Source organism: Xiphophorus couchianus, chromosome 18, assembly GCF_001444195.1.
Source record: "Xiphophorus couchianus chromosome 18, X_couchianus-1.0, whole genome shotgun sequence".
In the NCBI taxonomy this organism is placed as follows: Eukaryota; Metazoa; Chordata; class Actinopteri; order Cyprinodontiformes; family Poeciliidae; genus Xiphophorus; species Xiphophorus couchianus.
Window position 1 is genome coordinate 7690202 of NC_040245.1, and position 26287 is coordinate 7716488.

General features: G+C 36.1%; 2 protein-coding genes across 5 annotated transcripts; both read left to right on the top strand.

The window, feature by feature from the left end:
- Positions 1-1118: 1118 nt before the first annotated feature.
- trpc4b (transient receptor potential cation channel, subfamily C, member 4b) lies at positions 1119-10432 on the top strand. 2 transcript variants are annotated; one of them, XM_028045414.1, is made up of 11 exons: positions 1119-1380; positions 1709-2132; positions 2877-3395; positions 6544-6895; positions 7181-7320; positions 7435-7748; positions 7856-8051; positions 8140-8334; positions 8541-8582; positions 8689-8778; positions 9199-10432. In XM_028045414.1, the coding sequence occupies exons 2-11, from the start codon at positions 1755-1757 to the stop codon at positions 9730-9732; spliced, it is 2760 nt and encodes a 919-aa protein (XP_027901215.1). In that variant the 5' UTR covers positions 1119-1380; positions 1709-1754; the 3' UTR covers positions 9733-10432. The 2 variants fall into 2 exon arrangements, with proteins under 2 accessions (XP_027901215.1, XP_027901216.1); XM_028045415.1 differs by lacking the exons at positions 1119-1380; positions 1709-2132 and adding an exon at positions 2352-2409.
- A 1738-nt stretch (positions 10433-12170) lies between these two features.
- postnb (periostin, osteoblast specific factor b) lies at positions 12171-25565 on the top strand. 3 transcript variants are annotated; one of them, XM_028045417.1, is made up of 22 exons: positions 12171-12333; positions 12762-12860; positions 15672-15736; positions 15889-16046; positions 16130-16294; positions 16394-16540; positions 16626-16767; positions 19369-19581; positions 19716-19850; positions 20456-20604; positions 20756-20892; positions 21078-21208; positions 21324-21454; positions 21725-21827; positions 21956-22023; positions 22198-22243; positions 22338-22367; positions 23308-23409; positions 23490-23537; positions 23704-23781; positions 23870-23896; positions 24902-25565. In XM_028045417.1, exons 1-22 carry the CDS (start codon positions 12215-12217, stop codon positions 24928-24930), a joined length of 2322 nt encoding a protein of 773 aa, XP_027901218.1. In that variant the 5' UTR covers positions 12171-12214; the 3' UTR covers positions 24931-25565. The 3 variants fall into 3 exon arrangements, with proteins under 3 accessions (XP_027901218.1, XP_027901217.1, XP_027901219.1); XM_028045416.1 differs by having other exon boundaries at positions 23870-23892; XM_028045418.1 differs by lacking the exon at positions 23870-23896.
- Positions 25566-26287: the final 722 nt, after the last annotated feature.

A 26287-nucleotide genomic window follows, 5' to 3' on the forward strand; every position in this document is an offset into this window, starting at 1 on the left:
TATAATAATATTAGTATTTAGGAATAAGCAGGTGCTAGTTTTTCCACATTCTCTTTCAAAAGCTCTGCCATTGAGGAAAGTGGTAGATTAATTCTCTGCCACAGACTATGACCCTTAACAATAAAATGTTTTCCTTCCATTCCCTGTCCAGTTCTTGGCTGTCCATTCAGTAACTAAAAGCTACTGAATGATTACATAATTTTGAACAAATTATGTTTTGGAGATAATTTGTCCATTATGCTGGAAGAATTTAACCATGGCTCTCAGTTTTGCTAGTTGGATGGCAACTGTCCATCTTCTATTGTGCATCCACTTTATAATTGTAACCTTTTATAAGGTTTTATGTACTGGTACGCATAATAACCAAATTCAAAGACTAAAGTATTTTTGAGACTATTTTTTTTCTGTATCATTTTTAAAATCTTAAATGGGCAGCTTGTTTGCACTTTTGCTATTTAATAATGAACTGGAGCACACAGCAAATACTAAACAATGATTTCTATACATACTTTGCCATACACCTCTCCTTGTGTATGCACAATACATTTACTGTCATGAAGACGTTTTATTGTTGTGCTTTGACAATTTCTTTAAAGTTGACAAAATGCAATGATTTACTTTGACACAATGACTTTTAGGAGAGCTAAGTTCAGGAATCAGGACGTTATTATGAAAATATGCTGAAAATCGAATCAATATTATTCAGGCTATTATCTCTGTAGGGATATGAGTTGCATGAGGCTGAAATGTTTTGAAAGGTTTTGAGTTTGCTGTGGTAGATGACTTAAAACTTTTAGAAAAAAAGGTTTCTCTAGCCAAAAATATACCTGCCATAAATAAACACTTCCAATCTCATCTTAAATAATTTAATTACGAAAATGATAGTAATATCCATAATAAGGTCAGCATGCACTTGTGTTGGGATTTTAATATTTTAGCAAATGCTTTTTTTTTTTTATTGAGAATGCAGAAACATGAATTAAACTTACATTCAATAATGTAATTACAAAAACACTCAAAGTTATGTCGCATTTGCCAAAACAAAACAAATCAATCCCCTCGGTGAGTCGTAGGTTAACGACATCAAAATAGACAGCAGGGGCGTTGGTGAATGCTCATTCATCTTCAGCAGCCTAGAGCGGATGTGTCACTTCGATCCTCTCTGCATCACATGACGCATCAATGTAACAGGAAAAAACAAAATATATGTAGTCAGTAACTTGACCGAAGTGTTGGGTAGGAGCAGTGGACATTAGATGCGACAGGCGGTTTGGTGAAGGCTTGAACAATGCGAGAGCGACCCTCGAACTTCCTTATCTGGAAACAGTTTTTCTAACGAGGGATTTGTCTGAATCACACCCAGAAGGCAACAGGAAACCGGTAAAGTTTTTCTTTTCTTCAAGATTCACTTTGCCAATTCATTTCAAAATAAGCGCAAATTCATAGAATTTAGTCAGTCCGCTAGAAAGAAAAAAGGAAACTTTTATAAGGTTAAGAATATATTTTGCGTGAACTGTTGAATGTTTACAGGGGACTCATTTTAAACTGAAAGTCTTAAATGTGAAATTAAGGGCAGGTTTTCATGTGCCATATATCAATTATATGTTTGTGATGATATATTTGAGCTTTAGTTTCAGAATTTGATTAATTGATTTATGACAGGTGTCCCTCTGCAAATGCTAAAACTTCCCTCTCTGTTATCTTCCAGCAATTTTGCGATAAGACTTACAGGCAAGTATAGCAAGCAAGAAAAAATGGCTCAACTATTTTACAAGAGAACTGACAACTCCACATACAACGACCGTCTCCCACTGCGGATTGTGCGGGCAGAGGCTGAGCTCTCTCCCATGGAGAAGGTCTACCTGGGGGCCGTAGAAAGAGGGGACTACGCGAGTGTAAAACAAGCGTTAGAGGAGGCTGAGATCTACTTTAGAATCAATATCAACTGCATCGACCCGCTGGGACGCACGGCCCTCCTTATAGCCATCGAAAACGAGAACCTGGAGATCATAGAGCTCCTGCTCAGCTATAACATCCATGTGGGTGATGCCCTGCTGCACGCCATTCGTAAGGAAGTAGTGGGGGCCGTGGAGCTGCTTCTCAATCACAAGAGGCCACGTGGAGAAAAACAGGTAACAGAAAGCAAATGTTGTTTAGATCAACCTCAAAAAGTAATTCTTCTATATAAACTTCGTGTTTTTTAAAATAAGTTTAAAATATCATTTGTTCAAGTGGCTCTAGTTGTGTCTCTTTAAGTTTAAGACTCAGTTCACTCCCATTTCCTGGACATTATTCAAAAGTTAAGAAAGCCAAAAACTTTTCAAGCTGATTTTTCTTTTTTTTGTTGATAGATTTAATCTTACTGCCAGCTGTTTTAGTCATATCGGATCAATTTAGCTACAGATCTCAGTAAGTTATTTTTTTGATACTTTAAATGTGATAACATAAATTGAATCTCATAGATTTTTTTGCAGATGCAGTGTCTTGTGGAACATTTTGTTATGTTGCAATCACAAATCTCAATGTTTTTTTATTGGTATTTTATTTGACACACCATAAACTTTGTCTTTTAACTTCAAAAGACTTATTTTGAAGTCAATATTAGTCTTGGAAATATTAGTCTGATCTTGGAAAGCATTTTCCAAATAAAATATGATTGATGTTCAGACAAATTTTCTTAGAACAGCTTAACCACAAGCCATTAGCTGTGGGCTTTCAGTCAGAAGGCATTAATTTGTTCCTTTCAAACTGTTGTTTGCATCCTGTATGGAGTTTGAAAGCAATGTTCTTTTAAAGCTATACAATATTTGTGTTATCTACTTTGGTTTGTTCATTGTCAACTCATTTGTGCATTTCTCTCTTGGCTCCTCGCAAAGATCCCCCCAATTATGTTGGACAAACAGTTTTCAGACTTCACTCCAGACATTACTCCAATCATCCTTGCAGCTCATACAAACAACTATGAGGTCATCAAATTGCTTCTGCAACGAGGTGTTTCCGTACCTCTGCCACATGCTGTGCGTTGCAACTGCATGGACTGCATGTCCAACACAGACGTGGACAGCCTTCGCCACTCACGTTCTCGTCTTAACATCTACAAGGCCCTTGCCAGTCCATCTCTCATTGCCCTCTCCAGTGAAGATCCATTCCTGACAGCTTTTCAGCTCAGCTGGGAGCTGAAGGAGCTCAGCACAGTGGAGAATGAGTTCAAGTCAGAGTATGAAGAGTTGTCCCAAATGTGCAAACAATTTGCAAAAGACCTTCTGGACCAGACTCGAAGCTCCAAGGAGCTGGATATAATTCTCAACTACCGTGATAACATCGATCCTCTGCTGGATGAGAACAACAATGACCTAGCCCGTTTGAAACTGGCAATCAAATACTCCCAGAAGGAGGTACGTGTCTTTTGTTAATAGCAGCTATTTGAAATTCTACATCAGTGGTCTGGTCAGAAGGAGCAACATTAATGTATTTAGTGTGGTAACCTTTGTGTGCAAACTTGGAAGGGATACTATTAAACCAGTACAAGAAGAAACTAGATTTGATCGGATTTGATCAGTGTGGAGTGAAGGAAGAGTGAAGGACAAGAAAAGTGCCAAGATGGGCTGTAAATGGCCAGAGATGGGTGGAGACATCCTCTGGGACTTTAGAGAAACATGTAATTGCCAGTCTGCCTCTTAACAATGCATTACAGTAGGCCCTTTTAGTGAGTCCCACGATGATTAGATAATTGGGTATAATGATGGAAGATACAACGATCATTTCCTTGAAATTCAAACTCATGACATTTTAATGAGGGAAGGACATTTTATGGTCTTTAAAATCTGTTTTTGTTTGCATTCATTGATTTTTAGCTAAAGCTACAAGAAACAGTGAATGTATAGCACAATTGAGGGCGAGAATAGCTATTACAAAATAAATAGTCAAAAATACAAAATCAATGATCATAAAATAACAAGCAGTGAACATCCGCCGATGAATCTCCAATTATTCACTTTCTCTACTCACTAGGTTTTATTCAGTGCAACGGGGAAAACAAGCTTCTGATTGCACCATGCAAAACTTTAGCCCCAGTCAGACAATCACACATGTTGATTTGGTGGGATCAAGAGGCTCTGTCTTGTTTTTAAAGCATGTAGCTGGGATTTTGCAGGAAAATGAGAGGTTCATGAAATGAAAGTGATAAGCATAAAATATAAACTGGCTTTGAGATTACTTCTCTAGGTGGATCAAAAAGTTACTCTAGTGTGTTCATTACTTCTGATGATTATCAAGGCATGCAGAACACATGTAAAGTAAAACCTAAAAGGGGATCTTGTGTACACTTGTATACCATGTCATTCTAATCAAACACACTTTTCTTAATAATTTACACTATGAACACCTTTAAAAAGCTAAAGATGTTGTCACTTCCTGTACTGGTGTTAATGTAATGCTAGCTGAAACAGATGTTGAGTCTTGGAGAAATAAATCTGGGCAGGTTAACAGCTTTTTCCAAAACAAATTTCAGATCTGAATTTCATAGTGACAGGGAACATTACATGTGAAAATCTGAAAAGCTAGTTGCCATACTTAAAAACATGGAAGCCCCAGCAAGGGTATACCATGCAATAAGACCTGAGATATAGACGGTATTGTGATATGTATGTTAAATGTCTCTGAAAACTCCAGTAACAAACACTGGGGCACATACAGTAACTTGTTTGGAATCACATGTAATTGTGAGGTTGTATCTAAGTTTAGAGTAAATATAAACATTCTCCCTTGGACAGACAAGACCAAACAAAAGAACTGGTGTTTGGCCAAAATGCAGAACAACACTTGTAGAGAAATCCACAGAGCAAATCAGTTATCAACCACAGCAGCCACGCCTCAAACATTGTGTTGGAGAGGACTGATGATTTGGGTTTGTTTTGGCAGCCATAGTACTGAAGTGCTTTTGAAGTCATTGAGTCAACCGTGAATTACTTTGCAAACCAACGTTTTCAGTGTCATACATGACTTTATGTGAATCTGATTAAATGACTGTGATGTAGTGTTGTGTAGTCACACAACACTACATCATTAACAAACAGACCACAAAATGTATACATATAGTGTGTGATGTTTAGTGCATTTTACAATTGCTAGTTTCAACTCTTAACTATCGAAGGTAGATTTTGGATTAGAAAATTAAAATTATACTTTAGAATACTGGTTTTCACTTTGTGCTGTTCGGTAGACATGCAGAAAGCACTGTGTGAGGGAAAGGAAGTGCTGGAACGATATTCTCATCTATTTTATTTGTGAACCTAATAATTTAATAATGAAGTAAAATAGAAAATAGAGGGAGGACGTAAGATTCGAGCTATTTGAATCTATAAAATTTGAATATTCCTTTCTGTCTCCGTATTAGCCACAGTCATGCTGTCTTTATGTTCACTCAGGAGCAAAATATGTGGCAGCTATACTTTGCTTTAATGTTTTGTGGAATGGGGAAAATGAAACATTAATTCATGATGAAACATCCAGCAAACCTCTGGCACTCCTCTTTATAGTTAATTTTTCTTTCATTTGTGTAATATTTATTGAAATTTCATAAAAACTGTTGAAAAATATCAGATTCACCCTCAATTTCATGCCTTATTTCATGAGGATACTGGTTTCCTAATGGAACCATTGACTAACATGTAATAGTTTTGCGGGTGACAGTTAAATTGAACTAAACAGACTGTATGGGATCTATTTGACTACAATGTTGCTAAAATGAAATTAACATCAATTACTGTCTGCGAGTGTTCATCAAATATTTATATCAAATCTCAGTAGACTGGGGGATAAGTGTAGGAAACAGACTTGAGATTCAATTTGGATTCCAGTTACAGCAATCAATTGTTGCATTTCTTAAACTGAATAACTGTTTAAAATACAGGCTCTTAGATATTTGAGAAAATTATTATTGTTTTATTAAGGCTGGTAAGGACCCCATCCTTCTGAATTAAGACCATCCTGTAGTCTCCTTGTTACTGAAACCTTTCTACAGTTTCCCAGCAATCAGCACAGCTGAGGTTCGGTGGTAGTGTATTATTTGTGTGCTCTTCTCCCTACCAAGTCCTGATCCATTGGGCAGCCAGAACCCAAATTCTCTATGACATGAAATGGTGAGCCAACTGTGCTCCTCAAAAACCCTGCATCCATGTTGTATTCAGAGGTGTTGCAGCTTCAAGCCATTGTGAACGGGGCCTAAAACTGCATCATTTTCCCAAAGCCATTTTTACACATTTTAAACATTTGCTGTGGGGCTGCAACTAATGATTAGTTTAGTAATTGATTAATTTGTCTGTCATTTTGATGATTAATCAATGTTTTTGAGTCTGTATTCAGTTAATTGATTGACTAAATTAGCTAACGATTATTTTCAATAATTGATTCATCACGATTAATCATTTCAACCATATTTAACTGTTGTATTTTAACAAGCAAATAGATTTAAAAGATAGAAAGAGGTTGAACCTATTTTAGATTTTAGTCTTTTACCTTTTCTTCTGTCTCTCTTTTCCTCAGTTTGTTGCTCAACCCAACTGCCAGCAGCTTCTTGCGTCTCGGTGGTACGATGAGTTCCCAGGCTGGAGGAGGCGTCACTGGGCAGTGAAGCTCATCACCTGTGCTTTCATTGGCCTCCTCTTTCCATTGCTTTCTGTCTTCTACCTGTTATTTCCAACGACTCGCTATGGCCAATTCATCCGCAAACCTTTCATCAAGTTTATCTGCCACACTTCTTCCTACTTGACCTTCCTCATCCTGCTCTTCTTGGCCTCACAGCATATCGACTCTGGTGACCCAGAATGCCGGGCTGCCTACTTCCAGGGTCCAGCGCCCACCACTGTGGAATGGCTTATCCTGCCTTGGGTGATTGGTAACAATACATGCCACCCGTTGTTCATCATATGTATCTGTTGTTGAACATATTTAATCTGTAATAAGTAATTTTATTGAACATTGTAACTTTAGCCACTGTAACTACTGTACAGTAGCTAAAGTTACTACAGATGATTACACGTAGATGTGTGTAAAGATGTGTATAAAAAAAATTATAGCAAATTTTAGCTTTTTTTTTTACCATTTATTGTCCCAGGTGACCATATCTAATGACCAATAATGTGATAATCCCAGTTTACCCCTGCTACTTGTTTTATCCAAGGTTTCGTATGGGCTGAGATCAAACAAATGTGGGAAAGTGGTTTAAAGAACTACATGGATGATTGGTGGAACATAATGGACTTCATAATGAACTCCTTGTATCTTGCAACTATTTCTCTAAAAATTGTTGCATATACAAAGGTAATTTGCAGCCTTAAGTCTAGATGAGCTTAGTTGTGGATTTTACATTGACTATACAGAGATAATGCAAACTGATGTCTAATAAAATGTTTATTTATTTTTATTTTTTAACAGTACAGAGGATACAAAACGAGAGACAGCTGGGAAATGTTGCACCCCACGTTGATAGCAGAGGCCTTGTTTGCCATTGCTAACATCTTCAGCACCTTACGTCTGATCAGTCTTTTCACTGCCAACTCACACTTGGGTCCTTTACAGATTTCACTTGGCCGAATGCTTCTGGACATCCTCAAATTTCTGTTTATCTACTGTCTCGTGCTTTTGGCTTTTGCAAATGGCCTTAACCAGCTCTATTATTACTATGCAACAGAGGGTGAAAAGAACTGCACCGGTATTCGATGTCAAACCCAAAATAATGCCTTTTCAACGTAAGTCAAGTCATTATTTACCACTGATATTTCTAACAATCAGAAATATGTTTCAACATACCTGTTACAGTATTTTTAAAATACATTACTGGTTGTTCTCTTCTCAGGTTGTTTGAAACACTCCAATCATTATTCTGGTCTGTGTTTGGCTTGATTTCTCTCTATGTGACCAACGTAAAAGCGAACCATACAATTACCAAATTTGTTGGCTCTACTATGTTCGGCACCTACAATATAATCTCCCTGGTGGTGCTTCTGAACATGCTAATTGCAATGATGAACAATTCCTACCAGCACATTGCAGTAAGTCCTATAGATAAGCCATTTGTTTTTAATAGGCTTAACATTAGCTTATTACTTAAAATTTCAATTATTTTCTTGTTTTTTCCAGGATCATGCAGACATAGAATGGAAATTTGCACGGACAAAATTATGGATGAGCTATTTTGAAGAGGGCGGGACTTTACCATCTCCGTTCAATATAATCCCGAGTCCAAAATCTGTGTTTTATCTACTTAGGTGGATAAAAACAAATGTGTTCAAGAAACCAGGCAAAAAATCGATGCACACATTTGAGACATTAGGGGTAAGGAGTTGCAAGATGTTTACTCTGATGAGTTTTCAGTGCCTCAACACTTTGCTCCAAAAGAGCTTGGCATAAATTTAATAAGCTAATAGCTATTTCAAAGTGAATCATAAGAGCTTCTTTTTTTTTTTGAAAGGGCGTGTAAAGAAAATGTATCAGCAGTAGACGGGGATAATATGCTGCTTTTGCTTATCCTTTAATCACAGGTGCGGGCAGCAGAAAATGTCAGATTAAACCATGAATATCAGGTTTGTTGTCAAACAAGTACCATACTATTACATTTTAGTTTTGATCTTAGATGAATAAGTTTATCTAAACAGTATGAGTTTATCTAAAATCTAGTTTGCATTTTAGGCGGTACTGAAGAACCTTGTGAAGCGATATGTTGCTGCAATGATCAGAGATGCCAAAACCGAGGAAGGGTTGACAGAGGAAAACTTTAAGGTATGTATGATTGTAATCTAATCGTTGATTTTCTTAAAGTGTGTAAAGCTATTTGTATTGCTGTACATGCAACTACATCAAGAGTACATTTATATCAAGTTTATACTAAACCATTTGAGCTCAGTTTAGCTACACAACCTATAATTTTCTTCATTTTTCTAAGTTTCCTTCTCAAAGAAAATTCAAAGTATATTGTTATTCTGAGCAGTGTCTAGTATGAACCATGTTAATCTGATTTTCAGGGAGGACTCCACTATAAACTGCATTTACATTATTTGCTACCTTCATCCTTAAATACTGGCAAACTGTTTGACTCCTTTTTTCACAGAATAAATAACACCATCGATTGCTATGGTCTTGAACTGGTTTATAACTTTTGCTGCTCTTTGTTTATTTTTTATTTTTTACTTTAATGAATAGGAGCTTAAGCAAGATATCTCCAGCTTCCGCTATGAAGTTTTGGGAATGATGAAGAGTAAACCTCACAGCGGGGGAACAAGTCCAGTTGCAAGCACAACATTGGCTTATCCTGGAAATTCCTTCAAATATTGTCGTAAACCTGCTGCCAGTGAGCGTAAAAAAGTGTCACACATGTTGGAGGCAAAGTCCCCCACTATACTTCAAAATAAAGCTGCCAACACAACCAACTCTCTGGGCTCAGATTATCAAAATAATTGTTCTGTTGTTGTGTGGAGTGCAGAAAAGACTGAGATTGAAATATCAAAAGATCAGTCAAAGGGTGAGTGCTCTCCGAAACAGGAGCAAACGTCCTTTCTGAAATGTGATGAAACAAGTTCCTTGTTTGTGGCATCTGGCAGGCAAGACAAAGCTCTGAGTGGTAAAGCAGATGTGGATGTCTCACAGAATATCAACACAGAAAGTCAGGAAATAGGATTTTCTTGTACCGTCCTTTCTAAGGAAGTGACAAATGGTCCAAAAAAAATGCAAAACTGAGTCTGCAAGAAAGTAAAATAAGGAACACACAGTAAAATCATTATTTACTTAATCTTCATATTTTAAAAAATAGCTTGTGAAAGACAATAGCTATACTACCATACTGCGCTTATACATTAATACGTTCAATCAGTTATAAAAGACCCGGTAAGAAATCTTCTTTACGAACGATGTGATTGCTCACTTGCTGCTCAGGAAAGTGAGTTTTCAGCAGGTATGCTATGCTATTTAGCTCTTACTTTGAACATCTGTTTGGCTGTTACAAAAAAATAGACTGTCTCTACCTACACAAATAGTCATATACTTGAAAATTGTTATTTTTGATTCTATGTAATTGTGCAAAAAAATCTGAATCTAATTTCATTTAGAAAGTTAACACTAATTATATATTCCCCTAGTCTACTATTTCATCTAATGTATTGTTTAATTTTGTCGTTACCTCAGAATATCACAGAGCCTTGAAAATTAGAGGCTTCCTGTACTTCACATTCATATCCCCGATGATGGTAAAGCTGTGAAATGGAACAATCTTAAGAGTGTTGTTAAAGAAGAGAACATGTGTGCAAAGATTTGAGATTGGTTTCAGGATCTGCTTTCTAAAGATCTGTGTTTTATATCTTGTGGGCTAATGAGCTTTGACAACTTTTACTATGAAACATTATAAATACTCACTAATAAAATAAAGCAAAATGTCATGGTCTCCTGAGTTGCCTTTATTTGAAAATGTGGGGTGTTAAAAAAACATCAGAGGACAGTTTGTTGTTAAACAGTTGTACATATTTTAAGTTTTAACATAGCTGAATGTTTTTCACTTATTCAAGCTTGTGCTCACTGGCCAGGGTAAATAATGTAAGAATTGATGCATTATCATTGTTCACAACTCGCATTAGCATATTAATGGTATCCAACTATTATGGCCTGAATGAAGAAGTCAGGATTTAAAACTTATTCTGATGTATAATTTGATTTAACTTAATTAGGAGCTTTAGTGTTATATGTAGGTCGCCAGACATGAAGTATCCTCTGTGCTAGATATGAATATGTTTTAATAATGACTGTTTACAATGGCTAAAAATGAAGTAATGCCACTTTTACACATAACATAACATTATACAAATTCATCATACAAAAGACACATGTGTGTGTATTTTTATTTTTTTGAGTAACACGGTAGAGAATGAGCAAATTAATCTGTCAAAAGCAGTCCCCATAAAACTAATCAAAATGACTGGTCTTACTAACATACAGCTGATTGAAGACCACCTTATCTTTTACACGCAGTGCTGAAACTAGGTTCAGGTCTTTGGTACAAAAGCAACAGTTGAGTGGGATGTTTAAAATGGCAAGGCTATAACGCTATGTAAACCTTTTTTGTATGCTACATTGTTCTCTGACATAGTTTTGACTTACTAGATTATGAGTTGCCATCTGCCACTTTAATGCCTCATAAAGTTCAATATATGCTATTAAATATGCAACCAGGCACTACCAGACATCAATTTCTCAACCAAATTGGGATTTTACATATCTGAGCTGTTTCACAGACAGTCATTTCCTAAGTTTTGATGTATCAAAACAGATGTACTTAAGACATCATTTGTTCACACAAAAAAAGTAATGTTTTTACCCTGCTTTGTAAATGTGCCATAGCTGCTTTTGGCTTTACAAGACTCTGTCTTTTACAGTGGAAATTCTGATGAGCAGAATGATCTGGAATTGATCTAGAATGGTCAGCTAGGATCATTAAAAATGTTTTTATTTGCTACAATAAAAAATAATAGAGTTTTGGCAGAGACCCTCAGCATAGCACCACACATCTAAATTTGATCAAAGTAATTAAGTAAATCTGTAATTGATATTCTCTCTGAATATTCTGGCAGGAGGAAAAACACTAGAATTCTGTGCAAAACTAATGTGTCCAAACTCTGTTCTGCCACTAGGGGGAACAAACTGCATTCTGAAGTATATGCATTTCAGCTTAGAGGTATTTCTCCAAACAGTATGTAAAGTGTTTGGGGTTTTCCCCCTTCATTGCTTTTTGTTTCCCTCACAAATTACATTTTAATAGACTAAGTAAATGCAAAATCTTAATTCCAAGTAAAATAACTGCTAAAAAGTATTTGGTTTGTGGGCTTTTACTGGTTTTATACCTTTAAAGCGTTGATTTGGATTTTGAAAAGTTTACAAATGTTAGTTCTAAATGAAAAAAAGAACATCTGCACTTTGGATTTTTAGATAACTTTTCTCCACAAATACCATCATTCCTTTACAAACAATGTTACAAATAATAATTTGTAGACCACAATGAAAAGTTTTTAGTGCCAAACAGGAGAAATATTGCATTTGGAGAGGTTTGTGTTGCTCATACATGTCAGAAATCCAACCATCCTCCTAGAGAGGAGGGTGAGACTTGGGCTATATAAACTCCAGTTAGGACTGTGTTCCTTTTACTCTGGGCTAGAGGGGAGTTCAGGAATCAAGAATGAAGCTCCTCTTTGTGGCTGCCTTTGCACTCTTTGTGCTCTCTACCTTTGATCATGCTGACTCCTCAGCTTATGACAAAATAGTTACCCACAGCCGCATTAGGGCAAGAAAAGAAGGGTAAGTCGAACAACAAAGATTTTTTTTTAATGTTTAAATTTTGCTTGTTTCCAATGATAACTTAAGATACCTACATTTTTCACTGCACATTCATGAATCTTTAGTTTTTGAGGGCAGTCATCTTTGTGCATTTATGTTTGTTTCTCAAGAAAATTTACTTTCTTACAATTTATTTTCATATACTGTAAAAGAATGTCATTTTATTTAAAAAAATGTAAGCTCATAATAATTGTTATTGCATCAAAGTTTATAGCTGAAAAGACACTGATGTTCGTTTTACCTACTATATCTTATGTATTCATACTTGAAAGTTTGACATAGAGCAGTCTCTTTTTTTTCTCCATATTCTAAAAGAGAATAATTTGGTTTTAAACACAATTTTTACGCTTATTAATCCTTGTCACATTTTTTCCAACAAATTTCACCAGACCCAATGTCTGTGCACTTCAGCAAGTTATGGGGACAAAGAAGAAATACTTCAGTACTTGTCGTAATTGGTACCACGGGTCCATCTGCGGAAAGAAAGCGTAAGTTGGTTATCCTGATAAAAGAAATTACATTCAAGTTTAGGAAATAAAGTTACCTGCTCTGTTTCTGAAAACATGCTTGCCATTTCCTCTTGCTCTCCCATCTTCTCCTGTTTCATCTTCAGTAGTTTTCATGGAAACCTGGATGTCTTCACAGTAACAGATCATAACATCTGTTATGTTACTTTTAGTTGCACTGGTTTGTAGAATGAAAAACACATTTATAGAAGCAGTCCTAAAACCTTTCGTCTCAAAGACAATTCTATTTGATCCCATAAACTTCGATGGGGGTTTAATAATGTTACGAGCCCGGTGGTCGCTGGGTGCCACAGCGGTGAACCACTGATTCCAGGATATGATGTGGCTGCAGAATAGAGACTGCATTCATGAATGGAAACCCATCAAGCGCCGTCATTAAAACCCATTTTTTTGTTAGCAGTCCTGCTGGCTCAGCACATTGCAGCTTAAACATAAATCTAAGCCATGCCATGTCTTGGTGGGTCTTAAGAGTCTTTTTCTCCCTTGTTACCAAACATATCATTTAAAGTTGGTAGCTGTTCTTAACAGAGGCGGTCCTAACATAAATGGCACCCTGGGTGAGCCCCTCCTTCTGGCAACCCCCACAGATCCAATCCTTTAACAAAGCCCACCTTGCAAAGAAAAGGAAAACTCACCCATATAAAACCCCACATTTACTAGAGTATATTACTTTAAGTGGAAACTTTTGGAAGAAAACATACACTGACTAATGTGAGAAAGTAGAGACTCAAGCAATTAAGCACATTTTTTTATGTTTTTTTTTTTTTGCCATCATACTTAAATCTGAATTTAAACCATTACTTATTCAAAAAATATTGTTTCAGTCATATCCTGGTCTGGCCCAAGTTATTTAAATAGAGAACCACAAAGTTTGTTGAAAGTGGAATAAAATTGAATACAATAGAATGTATAAGAAAATTTGGCAAAGCCCAACATTTTAACAAAAGTAGCTTTTCCATGAGATTAAATAAATGTTTACACCAACTGTGCATCAAGACTCCTGCTGTCTGGACAGCAGAAGTCCAGACAGTAAGGTTTAAATTGTTCTTTTCATATCGTTCCAACTGGGTTTAATCTCTTGTAGGCTGCAAAAGTATTTGTTCTTTTCCCATTGGGAACATTTGTGCTTTGAAAGTGAGTCTGATTCCAAGAAAACTTTACTACCAAGCTCTTTGACAGACTATGGCGTATTACATTACAATACTAACACATACATTAAAGAGGGGAAACTTTACAATAAAGTTATCACGATTTGAAGTGGTGCAATATTTTTCTAAAGATGCTGATGGTCAAAAGTTTCCAGGCCCGCTGCCAGGCACAGTCTCTTTGTGTGGGAAAGCAATATAACAAGTTTTGCTGACTCTGCCCCATCGGGGCTTGTATGAGCTCATCCCCGTCCCTGCAACTCCATTCAACCTTGGTTTAAATACAGATGTTATATACATGCAGTTGGCCATGATCTAGAAGCAGTGGTTTTTGCATGGTTTAAAATATTTGCAGTGGATTAAGCAGTGTGCCTCAATAATCTCCATGCCTATAAGCTCTGAGCTATTTGATCGTTATGTATTTAATAAAATTATATTAGCGGGCAGCATTTCAGACATTTATTACATGTTGTTTTTATGTTTATTCGTTCATTTTTTGAACATTGCATACCGTGAGAGTAGCACTGCTATTTAATACTAGTTCTGGACGTCCACTACAACTGGAGAACACATGTGGAGCTTTAATGGTATGCACATTTTAAACAACTTCCTGAAAGAAAACTCCTAATTTTGAACAATTGTTGTCTCCAATTAAATTCTGTTGAATCATTGCTGAATCATGAATATTTTTGATCCAATTGCAAGTGGTTCATTTTTAAAACATAAAAGCCTAACGTTGTTCTTAGTATTTGTCATGATAACTATGGACACCCTAATCACGTCAAGCTGAAGTTGGGTAAAGATCATATTCTCTCACAATAAACTCTTCTAATGACCTCCTCAGCCATCCCCAGAAGCATGTGGTATTGCTTATCTTTAATAGCTGCATCCGGAGAGCTCATTTCTTCAGGGTCCTTTTATTGTTGAATACCTGGGAGTTATTTGGGGTAACATGTACTGTACATCATCACATAGTAGCTTTACTGTAGGTGGAGTCAGAGTTGCAGTTTCGACATGACTGATCGCGTTGGTGTAAATCACGTATTTGTCTCACAGCTGCACATTAAGTTTTACAGTTCTCTTTGGATTGCAGTGTCAGGCAAAATGAGTGGAATAAACAAATTATCCGTTGTTTCTTTGGCAGGGCTAGGGTCTTTTTTAAAACATTATATTATTTTTACAGCTTATAATGAATCATGTTTATGCTTCCAAGTACTTTTTATTGGCAAAAATGCCAACATGTCTAAGGTTAGTCGAATGTCAAGAAAAGTTCAAAATAAACGGTTATCTTCAAAGAAAAGGGCTTGGCAAAAAAAAAAATAATAATAATAATCGACTACTGAAATGGTAGCATTTATCCTTAAGGCACCATTTCCCTGAGGTTTTGGCTCAGACTTCTGGATCGCACTGTGTTGAGATTATCCAGGAGATAATGAGTTACATCTTCAAACACAGAAGAATCCTCTTAAAGACAGACAACCTAATCCAAAACAGACAACTCATTACAAATTTCAAAATTGTTATATAACTTAGTAAAAAAAAAAAAAAAAGGTAATTGCAAGCATTATTTTAAAGAATGTGAAATACACATGGTTTAGACTTGAATGCTTGTCTGTGTTCTCTGCAGGACTGTGCTGTATGAATGCTGTCCAGGATATATCAAGCTTGAAGGCATGCAAGGCTGTCCTGCAGGTATAGGACTAACTGGGTGGATAAAAGTTAGATGAAGGTCCTTAATCCATTTGGAGAATAGATGTGAATTAATTTTGAAATCACACTCAATTAATTGGGAGTAATTTTGCAACTTTTAATTGTCCTTTCAAAAAAGTACATTTGTTTTTTAGTTGCTCCAATTGATCACGTGTATGGGAGTCTGGCTCTTGTTCAGGCTACTTCAACCCAAAATTATGCGGACATTTCTAAGCTAAGACCTGAGATTGAGGGACCAGGATCTTTCACTTTTTTTGCTCCAAGCAATGACGCCTGGGGGCTGTTGGATGAGGTGAGTCAGGACAAAACCAAAAGTTCTTTAACTTGTTGTTCTTTGTGTCGCATTTTGACCACTTTGTTTTTCTCATCTTACAGACAATAAGGAATGCACTGGTCAGCAACGTCAACATTGAACTCTTCAATGCTCTGCACTACCACATGGTCAACAAACGCCTCCTAACCAAAGATCTAAAGAATGGATTGAAATTGACCTCTATGTACAATGACCTTGGTCTCTATATTAACCATTATTCCAATGGGGTGAGTATTGCTATGTAGTACATGTTGCAGTATTACGACATAGTCTTGCATTGGAACAGATTGTCTGAGGTTTACTGAGAAAATTTATATTGTTCACAGGTGGTTACTGTAAACTGTGCTAGGATTATCTATGGTAACCAGGTTGCAACCAATGGAGTTGTTCATGTCATTGATCGTGTCATCACTAGTGTTGGAAGCACTATCCAGGATTATATTGAGGTTGAGGAAGATTTAACAAAGCTAGCTGTAAGTGTGCACATTATACATATTTTCTACTTTTTTTATGTTGAAGCTTTTAAATCATAATGCTATTTCTGAAACCACTTGTTAGGAAGTAGCTCAGACTGCTGGACTGCTGGAAAAACTGGGTCAGCCAGGATTCTACACTCTCTTTGCTCCTACCAACAATGCCTTTGACAAGATTGGTGGCGATACCATGGAAAGACTTTTAAATGACAAAGATGTCCTGAGAGGTAAATCCAACAATTGTAAATGAAACAAGTAACACAGCATAATTTAATGGAAAGGATGGCTTTCAAAAAAGGAATTTTAAATCTTGAATTTGATCAATTCAAATAAGGAAAACCACTTTGGTTCTGTGATATGCATACAGTTCTCTGAGGTTTACAAAAACCCATTATTGGCATGGATGTCATTAATTAAAGTTTTGGTGATTCAATACAATACTTATTCTTCCAACTGAGATAAATTTACTTTCTGTAACCATTAATAAGATTCTGGCAGATAAATGTTTAAATTAATTTAGGCATTCCACCAACATTGTTGTGTTACAAACGTGAAAAGTTAGAAAAATTCAGAGGCACATGAGCAGGCATCATAATTTGGAAATAATAGCATGTTAGGCCAATGGGTAGATGTAGGGATGGAGCAAATGTTGCACACCTTCTCACATCCAGTTCAATGAGTCAACCATAAACCTAGCTTAATCCGTCTTTACTATCACTGTTACTGGTGTATGAAAAACCCTTTAAAACAAAACAAGCGCTTAGCCTCGTGGGGGGGCAAGTAAAGCCTGCTGGCCTGCTAGGCTTACAATACACTGGGGGAAATCCCAAGCTCTAAATGTGACTGTTTTATTTCTAAAACCACTTTTTTTATATGTATTTTGGATCATTTGTTGTATCCAACAGTTAGGCATCTGACAAAACCTGTCACCCTCAATTTGAAGAAAACAGGCAAATGTTCTCCAATAAAAAAAAACAAGAAAACACCCACCAAGGCTTTGCCCTATCATAAATTGGAGACTATTTTACCATAACTGTCACTATGCACTGTGACAGCACTGAAATATCAACATACACATAAGCAAGAAGAGGCTATCCAAGATCAACAGCTTACCTGAATATTAACCTGCCCACATGGACAAGTCAATTGCATCCCATGGGAAAGTTTTATGATCAGTGGTTAAAAAGTTCAAACATTTTGATGTTTGTCTCTACAATAACAAGAGATACCAATGAACGAGTTGCAATTAGCTTTTCAGACCCATCCATCCATCTCGTAACCCTTATCCTTAGTGGGGTTGATTCCACAAGCTCTTCCAAGGTATATGTTCATCACAATACATTTTGATATAGAAAAGATGACACACACACACACACACACACACGTTCAGCTTCCTTTAGCATCTAACAGGAAGGTTTATTCTTCTTCTATGTACCCAACCTTGTCTATGCTGCCAACGCGACAGGCGCCCCCTAGCGGATGTATATGGAATTGCACCGAATAACTGAAATAATACTTTAGTAATATTACAATGAGAAATTAAAGATAGAATAAAATCATATTGAGGATTCTATTTTTATACTTAGTGTTTTCATTACTTATAACAGCTTGTTCTCACTCCTCTATGTGTACATATTTGACCCAGTATGTTTTATGCTGTTTGGACAATAGAACATCGAGAACAAATTCAAACTTATGCACCAAATTCTTGTTTAAAAATTATTGGATTTGGGCGTGCCGTGGTGGCGTAGGGGTTAGTGCAACCCGTATTTGGAGGCCTTGAGTCCTCGACGCGGCCGTCGCGGGTTCGACTCCCGGACCCGGCGACATTTGCCTCATGTCTTCCCTGCTCTCCTTCCCCATTCCTGTCAGCCTACTTTCGTAAAAGGGACACTAGAGCCCACAAAAAGACCCCCTGGAGGGGTAAAAAAAAAAAAAAAAAATTATTGGATTTGATTGCCTTTTTCACTCATTCATTCCATAGTAAAAACATTATGCTAGTAATGAATGTTTAAAAACTTCTGATCAGAACGTCATGTAGCTATAAAGTCTCAAGAAATAAACTTTATCTCAAATTTAAATGCCTTGTATTTATTTTTTAGAAGTATTTATGGAGTTCTGTCAATGACAAAGTAAACACTATAGTAATTATAATATAAAGCTTTCAGATTAGGGTGCGAAACTTGTTTTCATTTTGGGCTATAACAAAGTCATGGATGTCCTCAAAGGGCAGACAGAATGCATTGATAAAATACCATTAACAAACTGTTAAAATATTAATAAATAGTTGTCTCTGCATCTTATTACTACTTCTTAAAACTAAATAATACTGAACATCAGATTGATGTAATTTGGAAGTATACAGATAACAACTGCTTTGATTTGATTGATGAAATAATATTTAAACAGAGAACCGTTATCTTGAAAGCTCCATGTATGTGCATAGAGCAAAAAGTCCGTCTGTACAAAGATATGGTAGGCCGGACTTGGCTTCTGGATCTTGAGTTTGACACATGTGCTTTATATGGTGAGCTGTTCAACATTTTTGGCATAAGATTTGTAAAGGCTCTGAGTAGGAGGAAGCAGATGTCCTAATGAGCATACTGAACTACTTGGCAAAATATCTCAACAACTCTCTTGCCCATTAGCTTTGCCAATGATATCAAATTGATTTTGAGCTAATTATAATTACAAAGACATCCAGTCAAAGGGTCCAAAAGGGTCTAAAGGTTTTTAAGGTGTTATCAGCTCAGCTTAACATGAATCTCCATCCATTCTATAAATGTCATACTGCTTAAAGAAATAACAATTTCCAACTTTTTTTTCAGCTCTCTTGAATTTCCACCTCCTGGGCTCAGTCCAGTGCTCTGAGGCCATCATGGCAGGAACCTCTTATGAAACCCTAGAAGGAAACAACATTGAAATAGGTTGCGATGGAGACAGTTTAACAGTTAACGGCATTAAGATGGTACTCAAGAAGGACATTGTCACTACCAATGGTGTCATCCACCTTATTGACCAAGTGCTGATTCCAGACTCAGGTTAGCTCAACATTTCCCCTAATCTGCTTACTTTAGCACACTATATTTATTTCTATTTTGTCTAATTTTCATATTTCTGTTGTGTTTTAATTGTATTTGTTTATGTATTCATTTATTTATTTTTTGCTTTTAAGCTAAGCAGGTAATGGAACTGTTGGGAGGTTCACAGGCAACCTTTGGGGACATGATCACTGAGCTGGGCCTTTCCACTGAAATGAGAGCAGACGCTGAGTATACTTTGCTGGCTCCTTTCAATGCTGCCTTTACTGGTGAGTCACACACAGCTTGCTGTACCATGTATGGCATCTCTCTTCTGCAGTTCTTAAAGGTCTAAAGTGACAACTACTTCTTTAGCAGCAGTGTTTTCTTTCTTACATTCTTCCTCCAAGTTTGTTGTACATTTTTAGTTGTATATGGAGACATGTCCATAGAAATGTTTTTGAAGCAAGAGAATGTATAGTTCAGACACACAATATAGGACAGCAAACAGTAGAAGTAGTCAATTCTTTTTAATCAGAAAACGCTTTACAATGACTCTATTTTTAAAGATTTTAAAGACCTAAGATATACATACATACATATATCATTCCAGGCAAAATGAGGTTTCTGTCAAAGACAATCTCTCAGTGAATCGAGTCTTCACCAGAAGTACACAAGCCTCTTTGAAATTAAAGCAAACAGACTAATTATTAGATTTTAAGGAAATCAAGTTAATTCAAAGCATAAATAAATGTGCAGGTTACTGTTACATGTCTTGGCTACAGACCCATGACGTTAGTGAAAGATGTGGTGATGATTAACAAATTTAGCAAAGTATTACTTCCAATTGTGAATTGTATTTATTTACACAAGGGGAAATGTCTTTCAATTGCAGATGAAGTGATGTCCCTGGATCAAAGCGAGCTTAAGATCATCCTGGAGAATCACATCCTAAAGAAAAAGTTTGGTCTTGGACAACTGTATAATGGCCAGCAGCTGGAGACTATTGGAGGAAAGACCCTCAGGGTCTTCATTTACCGCACGGTGAGTCATCTTCACCAAAGTCCTCCCCAAAAATGAGCGCTTTAGACCACTAGACAAACACATCATTCCTTTAGTCATACTTCCATTAATCACAGTATTTTAGAGAAACCTCATCAATCCTTTGGTTTAATCCTGCTGATTTTCTCTGCAGGCTGTGTGCATTGAGAATTCCTGCTTGATACGAGGCAGCAAAGAAGGGAGCAATGGAGCCCTTCATCTCATGAGGACTATGTTGATGCCTGCAGAAAAATCTATGTTCGAGATTCTGACTGAAAACGGAAATTTTAAGTAAGTCCTAGGCAATTTTGGTTAAAGTGGATTTTGGTGTTAAAATTAAGCATTTTACTCTATCACTTTTTATTTTCCGTTTAATTCACTAAGCACTCCTGGAAAAGAAAATAGTGCTGTCAGTGCAATTCATCAGCCCTCTGTGGTTTCTATAACAGCCAACTTTTTTCTTCTTTGTGCTGCAGGATCTTTTTGTCTCTAATGGAAGCAGCTGGGTTGATAGACCTGCTCAGACAAGAGGGAGGTTTTACTTTGTTTGCCCCCAGCGATAAGGCGTTTGCTGCTTTGACTGAAAGAGAGTTGAACATGTTGAAAGGTGCATCTGCTGTAATGACTTTACCATTTATTATACCTTCCTCCAGCACATATGTTGGCAGTGGAAAATTACATAAATCCCTCAACAAATAAGGTTTTGCCGTTGTTCATTTCAGGTGACAAAAATGCGCTCAAGACAATTCTTCTGTATCACTTAAGTAATGGCATCGTTATTGGAGGTGGTTTGGAGGGCGGCGTGACAAATCTGCTAAAATCTCTCCAGGGAAGCAATATTCAACTAAAACTTGTAGGTATTTAGCACTGAACGATTTTACTAAAGAAAATTCAACCTTTTGCATAGTTTTAAGCACAGCATATCGCAATAGTGTTCTGAATATTTCGCAGTTGTTTTTTAGTTGTTGTTGTTCTGGAAATTGCCATATCTTAGAAAATCTCATTTTTAATTGTGATACCACAGCCAACAGCAAGCTATTGACTTATCATGGAGATCAATGTTACTTTCTGTCAATCATACCACAATCTTCTTGTTTATGTATGCTTCAAATGTTTGTCTCAGGTGAATAATGATGTGCAAGTGAATTCCTTGCTTCTCCCAGAAACCGATCAGATGGCCACAAATGGTGTTATTCATTTTGTCAACCAAATCTTATACCCTAAAGGTGAGAATTTTGTCTATTCAACTTTATTAACATTCCCTTCCATTAATTTATTTGTCACGACATGCACATGTTTTTTTTTATTTTCTCCAAAAGCTTAATTGTGGTTAACAGCCGCTGCTGTCTTCCAGATATCCCTGTGGGGAATCAGGAACTCCTTTCAATACTCAAGAAGCTCATCACTTACATACAAGTCAAGGTGAATTAAGTTTTTATTAAAGCTTCAGTGTTTACATAAGACAGTATGCTGGTTTTTGTAATGAAAACATATGCCTTGAAGCTTTATAATGCACCGGACCTCCTTACTTAATTTCTCTTAGGATTGATTGTTTTTATATTATTCTGATGTAACTATTGTATTATATTTTTACAGTTTGTTTCAGGATACAGATATCAGGAAATACCTCTTACATTTATGAGTGAGTAATAATATTTATATATTATAGTACTATTTACATTTTAGAATTTTCTATATCTTTTTTTAATACATATTTTCTTTCTTTCTTGTTTTAGAGAAGATCATCACACGTGTTGTCCATCAATGTAATTATGATTTAAAACCCTTTCATTATCATGTAATTCATTTGTTTTACTGAATTTTGTTTAAGGAGAAATGGATAATGCAACTAGAAAGGAAAGTAATCTTTAATTCTAAAATATCTTTTATCCTTTTTAATGGCCATAATACTACATCTTAATTATCTAAGGCATTTACCAATACCAAGTGTCAGTCCTATACTTCAGAAAACTCTATGAAAAAAGTATTTGGAAAGTATAGCTTTTAATTTTGTCATCAGTAATTTTGAAATGCTACAGTTTGATTTATTCTTTTACTTACACAGCAACAAATATTTGGGCTTAAACAATCTTTCTTCAAGTTAGCCTAAATAAGCTCCTCCAACACAAGTTAGCATATGAAAGCTAGCAGAATGAGAATGAATCACCTGAAATACTTGTAGCTGTATTATTTGTTTCTAAATTTGACCTCACATGAACAGTGACTGCCTTTAATAAATTTATAACTTCTTCCTGCTAATATTTAGGTTTTTTTTACTTTTGCAATTTGCTACAGTGGTAGGTTAAATTTTGTAAATTTACTCTCTGTTTTGATATGTCTTGTTGATACAGAAGTTCAAAACACAGGAAGATGAGACAAACTCCCTTATCATCAATGTTATTAAGCAGGATTTAAAAAATTGCTAAAGAAAAGCTTGTGGTCCATAGCACAGGTTTTAAACCATGCTCATTGCAATGTGGACACGTGTCATTGAGTGAATACGATCAAGACCTCTCTAAGTGTAAGCACATCACAATGTATGGATATTTAAAATGTTGTGGAAAGTTATTGCTAGGGACAATATGATAAGAATTTGTGATGCCAAAGTTTAGCTAAGGTAATAGTTCTGATACAATGTCATGGCACTCAGGCATAAATATATTTTCATCAAAGTTCATTTTAATGAAACAGTCTCTATTTTTGCAGCTCCTGAAGTGAAAAAAGTGACAAGGATTATTGACGGGTCCACCACTACAGTTACTAGGGTCATTGAACCTTCTGTCCGCAAACTCACCAGGGTTGTCCCAGGTAAAGACTTACCATTTGGTCATTCTTTCTGAAGTCTGACATGATTCATCTTTCTGACGACTAATAAATTCTCCTTTCAGGCTTTCAATATTCTGCCAGTTCAGGCTCCACAAACATTGGCCTGGAAGGTAAATGGATGTAAAAGTAGATGTCCAAGGAAATTTACTGTAGTTTTTAGCCTTTATCTTTACAACATCATGATAGTTAGAAAGTAAAGGAGTGTGACTGTTAAACATTAGATTTATGACTTAAGTGATGTTTTACTCAAATAAAAATGTCTTTTTTTTCCAACAGGAGTTGACAGATCAAGAATTGTTACCTTTGAAGGGAACACAAACCTTGATGCCGAGCAACTAGCTGGAATGATCCAAAGTGAGTTTTATCATCCTGTATAACTCACTAACTCAGAAAATTTGTTATTTACTAATATGGAGTGTGTATGCTTGCTTCCCTTTCATAGGAAGACCTAATTCAAGAAGAGGTGTAGGTAAAATAAATAAAAATAATAAGGAAAAAAAAAGATTTTACCCAATCTAAATGGAATCCCCAACATCATCTTTGAGCTAATGTTGACTGTAATGTCATGTCTGTTCCTGCATCTGTGTCACATGATTGTATTGCCCTGCATCATATATGTACTCTGTCCCATTAGTCCTTCTGGGTGTTATTTATAGAATGGTTTGACTTTTTGAGAAATCAACTTAAAGTGCTTACGTTTTCCTTAAAATTACTTGGGAAAAATAATTTGTGCATGGTAAATGTGAAGCATACAATAGAAAATAAAGCAAAACAACAATGTTTAGTTGTCTAGGAGCAGGCAGATTAACTTTTTGTATCACCCCAGGTTGTCTTGTAACTTCACTGGGAAAAACAGTTAAAGCTAAACAGTAAGACCTACTGCAAAACCGTTTTTTTTGTTAGTTTACACAAATTGAATAAATACTAAATAAATTTGGGGTTTACTGGTAGGTGCTTTCTGATGTGCTCGCTGGCTGATTCCATCGCTTTCCAGTTCATGAGCTAAGTTAAGCCATCGGAGTACTGAATCACATTTTCCATGCAGATGCAGGGATCGTATCAGTCTTTTTTCCCCCTTTTAAACTCAGTGAGGAAGCACATGAGCATATTTCCAAAAAAAGTCAAACAATTTCTAATGGCAGCTTTGGCTTCTTGCTTATTTCAACATGCTTGCCTGCACATTGCATACCTAAATGTTAAGCTGACATTTACTATGTCTGTGAAACTGCATTTTGTGCAACTTTTTTGTGAGGTCTGTCTGAGGGCCATAATTCATACAGGTTTTGAGGCTCTGCGGGGGCAGTCATACTTCCACCTTCTTGCTGTGCTGAGCTTGGTTCTGTCATGTGGAAAGAACTGAGATCAGACTATAAAGATTTCTGAGCTGTGACGCAATACTCACTGTATTTCCTATTTAAGCAATGGCCAGTTCAAAGCAACGGACATTAATTTATTTTTCCATTTATTCTGTTAGGTGGCAACAGGAGGAGGGGAAGGAACTGAGAATGGTCACATGAGGATATCTTCCTGGTGAAGTTAAGCATGGAGGCTGAAACTGGCGTTTTACAAACGATACATCTAGAGTGTTGTTTCCTGAATATATTGTGATAGCACTTGCTAAACACAACTGTTTTGATAAATTCTCAAATTTTAAGGTGCTTTATTTGTACATAGATTGAATTTTTAAATTCATTGTATGTTAGCAGTTAAAATTAACTGAAACAAGGAAGGTTATAGTAGTGAAAATCAAGTCAGTATATAGGGACAAAAATATTGTTTCTAACTTTTTTTTATTTTGATCAAGGTAAATGTTAGAGCAAGAGTGCTTAATGAGGTGCTTTGAGAAAAATCTCAGTATGAAAATGGCCTAAACTATTTTCTCTTGCTTCACCTGCTATGTAACTTTAACATCTCTGACTTTAAGTGGCTTAAGGTTTCATGTACATTTGGTTAGTGGATTGTGTCATTTGTAATGATATGGATAAATCCAGGTATGCTCTTTCTTGTTTTCCAAAAATCCTACAATAAAGTGCTTCTGTTGAGGTAACTGCATTACCATAAAAAGTAATTTTTATTTCCTTGCACAGTTCCTCAATTTGTTTGTTAATGTTATATTAAAAAAATAGCTTAAATCTAAATATTATGTCTGTCATTTGTATTTGTAAGAGCAAGGTCCTCTAAAGTTTAAAAGCTTTCTGTTCACTGGACCAATTGTTCATTTATAGGTTTATGGGAGATTTCGCCCACCCGTTTATCTAAATATTACAAACAGATGTAACACAGGGTGAAGTAGAGCTCCAAGAAAGAATGTTTCTTGAGAGTGGTATGCTTTTCCATGAGGTCTAACATATAAAAATTACATTGAGAGCTAAATTTATGGGTTGAAAGGAACATACCTCTCCGTAAGCTCAAACAAGTAGAAGTTACATCAAAAGACAAATTCATATGTTAAAACCATAAAATTCAAACAGTTCCTCAAATCTTGTCATGAATGATAGCATTAATAATTTTAAAGTAAACAACAAAACGACTTATGCTTATTTGCTTGCACAGCGGTAAAGTCTTACTTAACCGCATACCAGGTTTCATAGCAATTTTTCAAACTTGTAGACATTTGGATCTGGCCCAGTTCCTGTGCTGTTTGGCTCACATGCAGAAGTCATCAACTCAGTTTATGGTTCATTGGATTGACTAAAATGGATAAAAACCTGAACAACTGCCAAAGTAAAAACAAGAAACATTTGGAAGGTACCGAAAAACAATTTTGCACACTGGATGCCTTATTTCTGGAGAATAAAAGCAGAATTGCAATTTTTCTATGCACTAAGCACAGCTTAATGCGATCTCCCTTGAAGAAGTC

Bases quoted from the DNA above. Each gene is read 5' to 3' on its own strand.
- trpc4b (XM_028045414.1), top strand. From the start codon at position 1,755: ATGGCTCAACTATTTTACAAGAGAACTGACAACTCCACATACAACGAC. The intron at 6,896-7,180 runs GTAACAATACAT...GTTTTATCCAAG, and splicing joins TATCCTGCCTTGGGTGATTG to GTTTCGTATGGGCTGAGATC. The intron at 8,583-8,688 runs GTTTGTTGTCAA...TTTGCATTTTAG, and splicing joins GATTAAACCATGAATATCAG to GCGGTACTGAAGAACCTTGT.
- postnb (XM_028045416.1), top strand. From the start codon at position 12,215: ATGAAGCTCCTCTTTGTGGCTGCCTTTGCACTCTTTGTGCTCTCTACC. The intron at 12,334-12,761 runs GTAAGTCGAACA...AAATTTCACCAG, and splicing joins ATTAGGGCAAGAAAAGAAGG to ACCCAATGTCTGTGCACTTC. The intron at 21,828-21,955 runs GTGAGAATTTTG...GCTGTCTTCCAG, and splicing joins CCAAATCTTATACCCTAAAG to ATATCCCTGTGGGGAATCAG.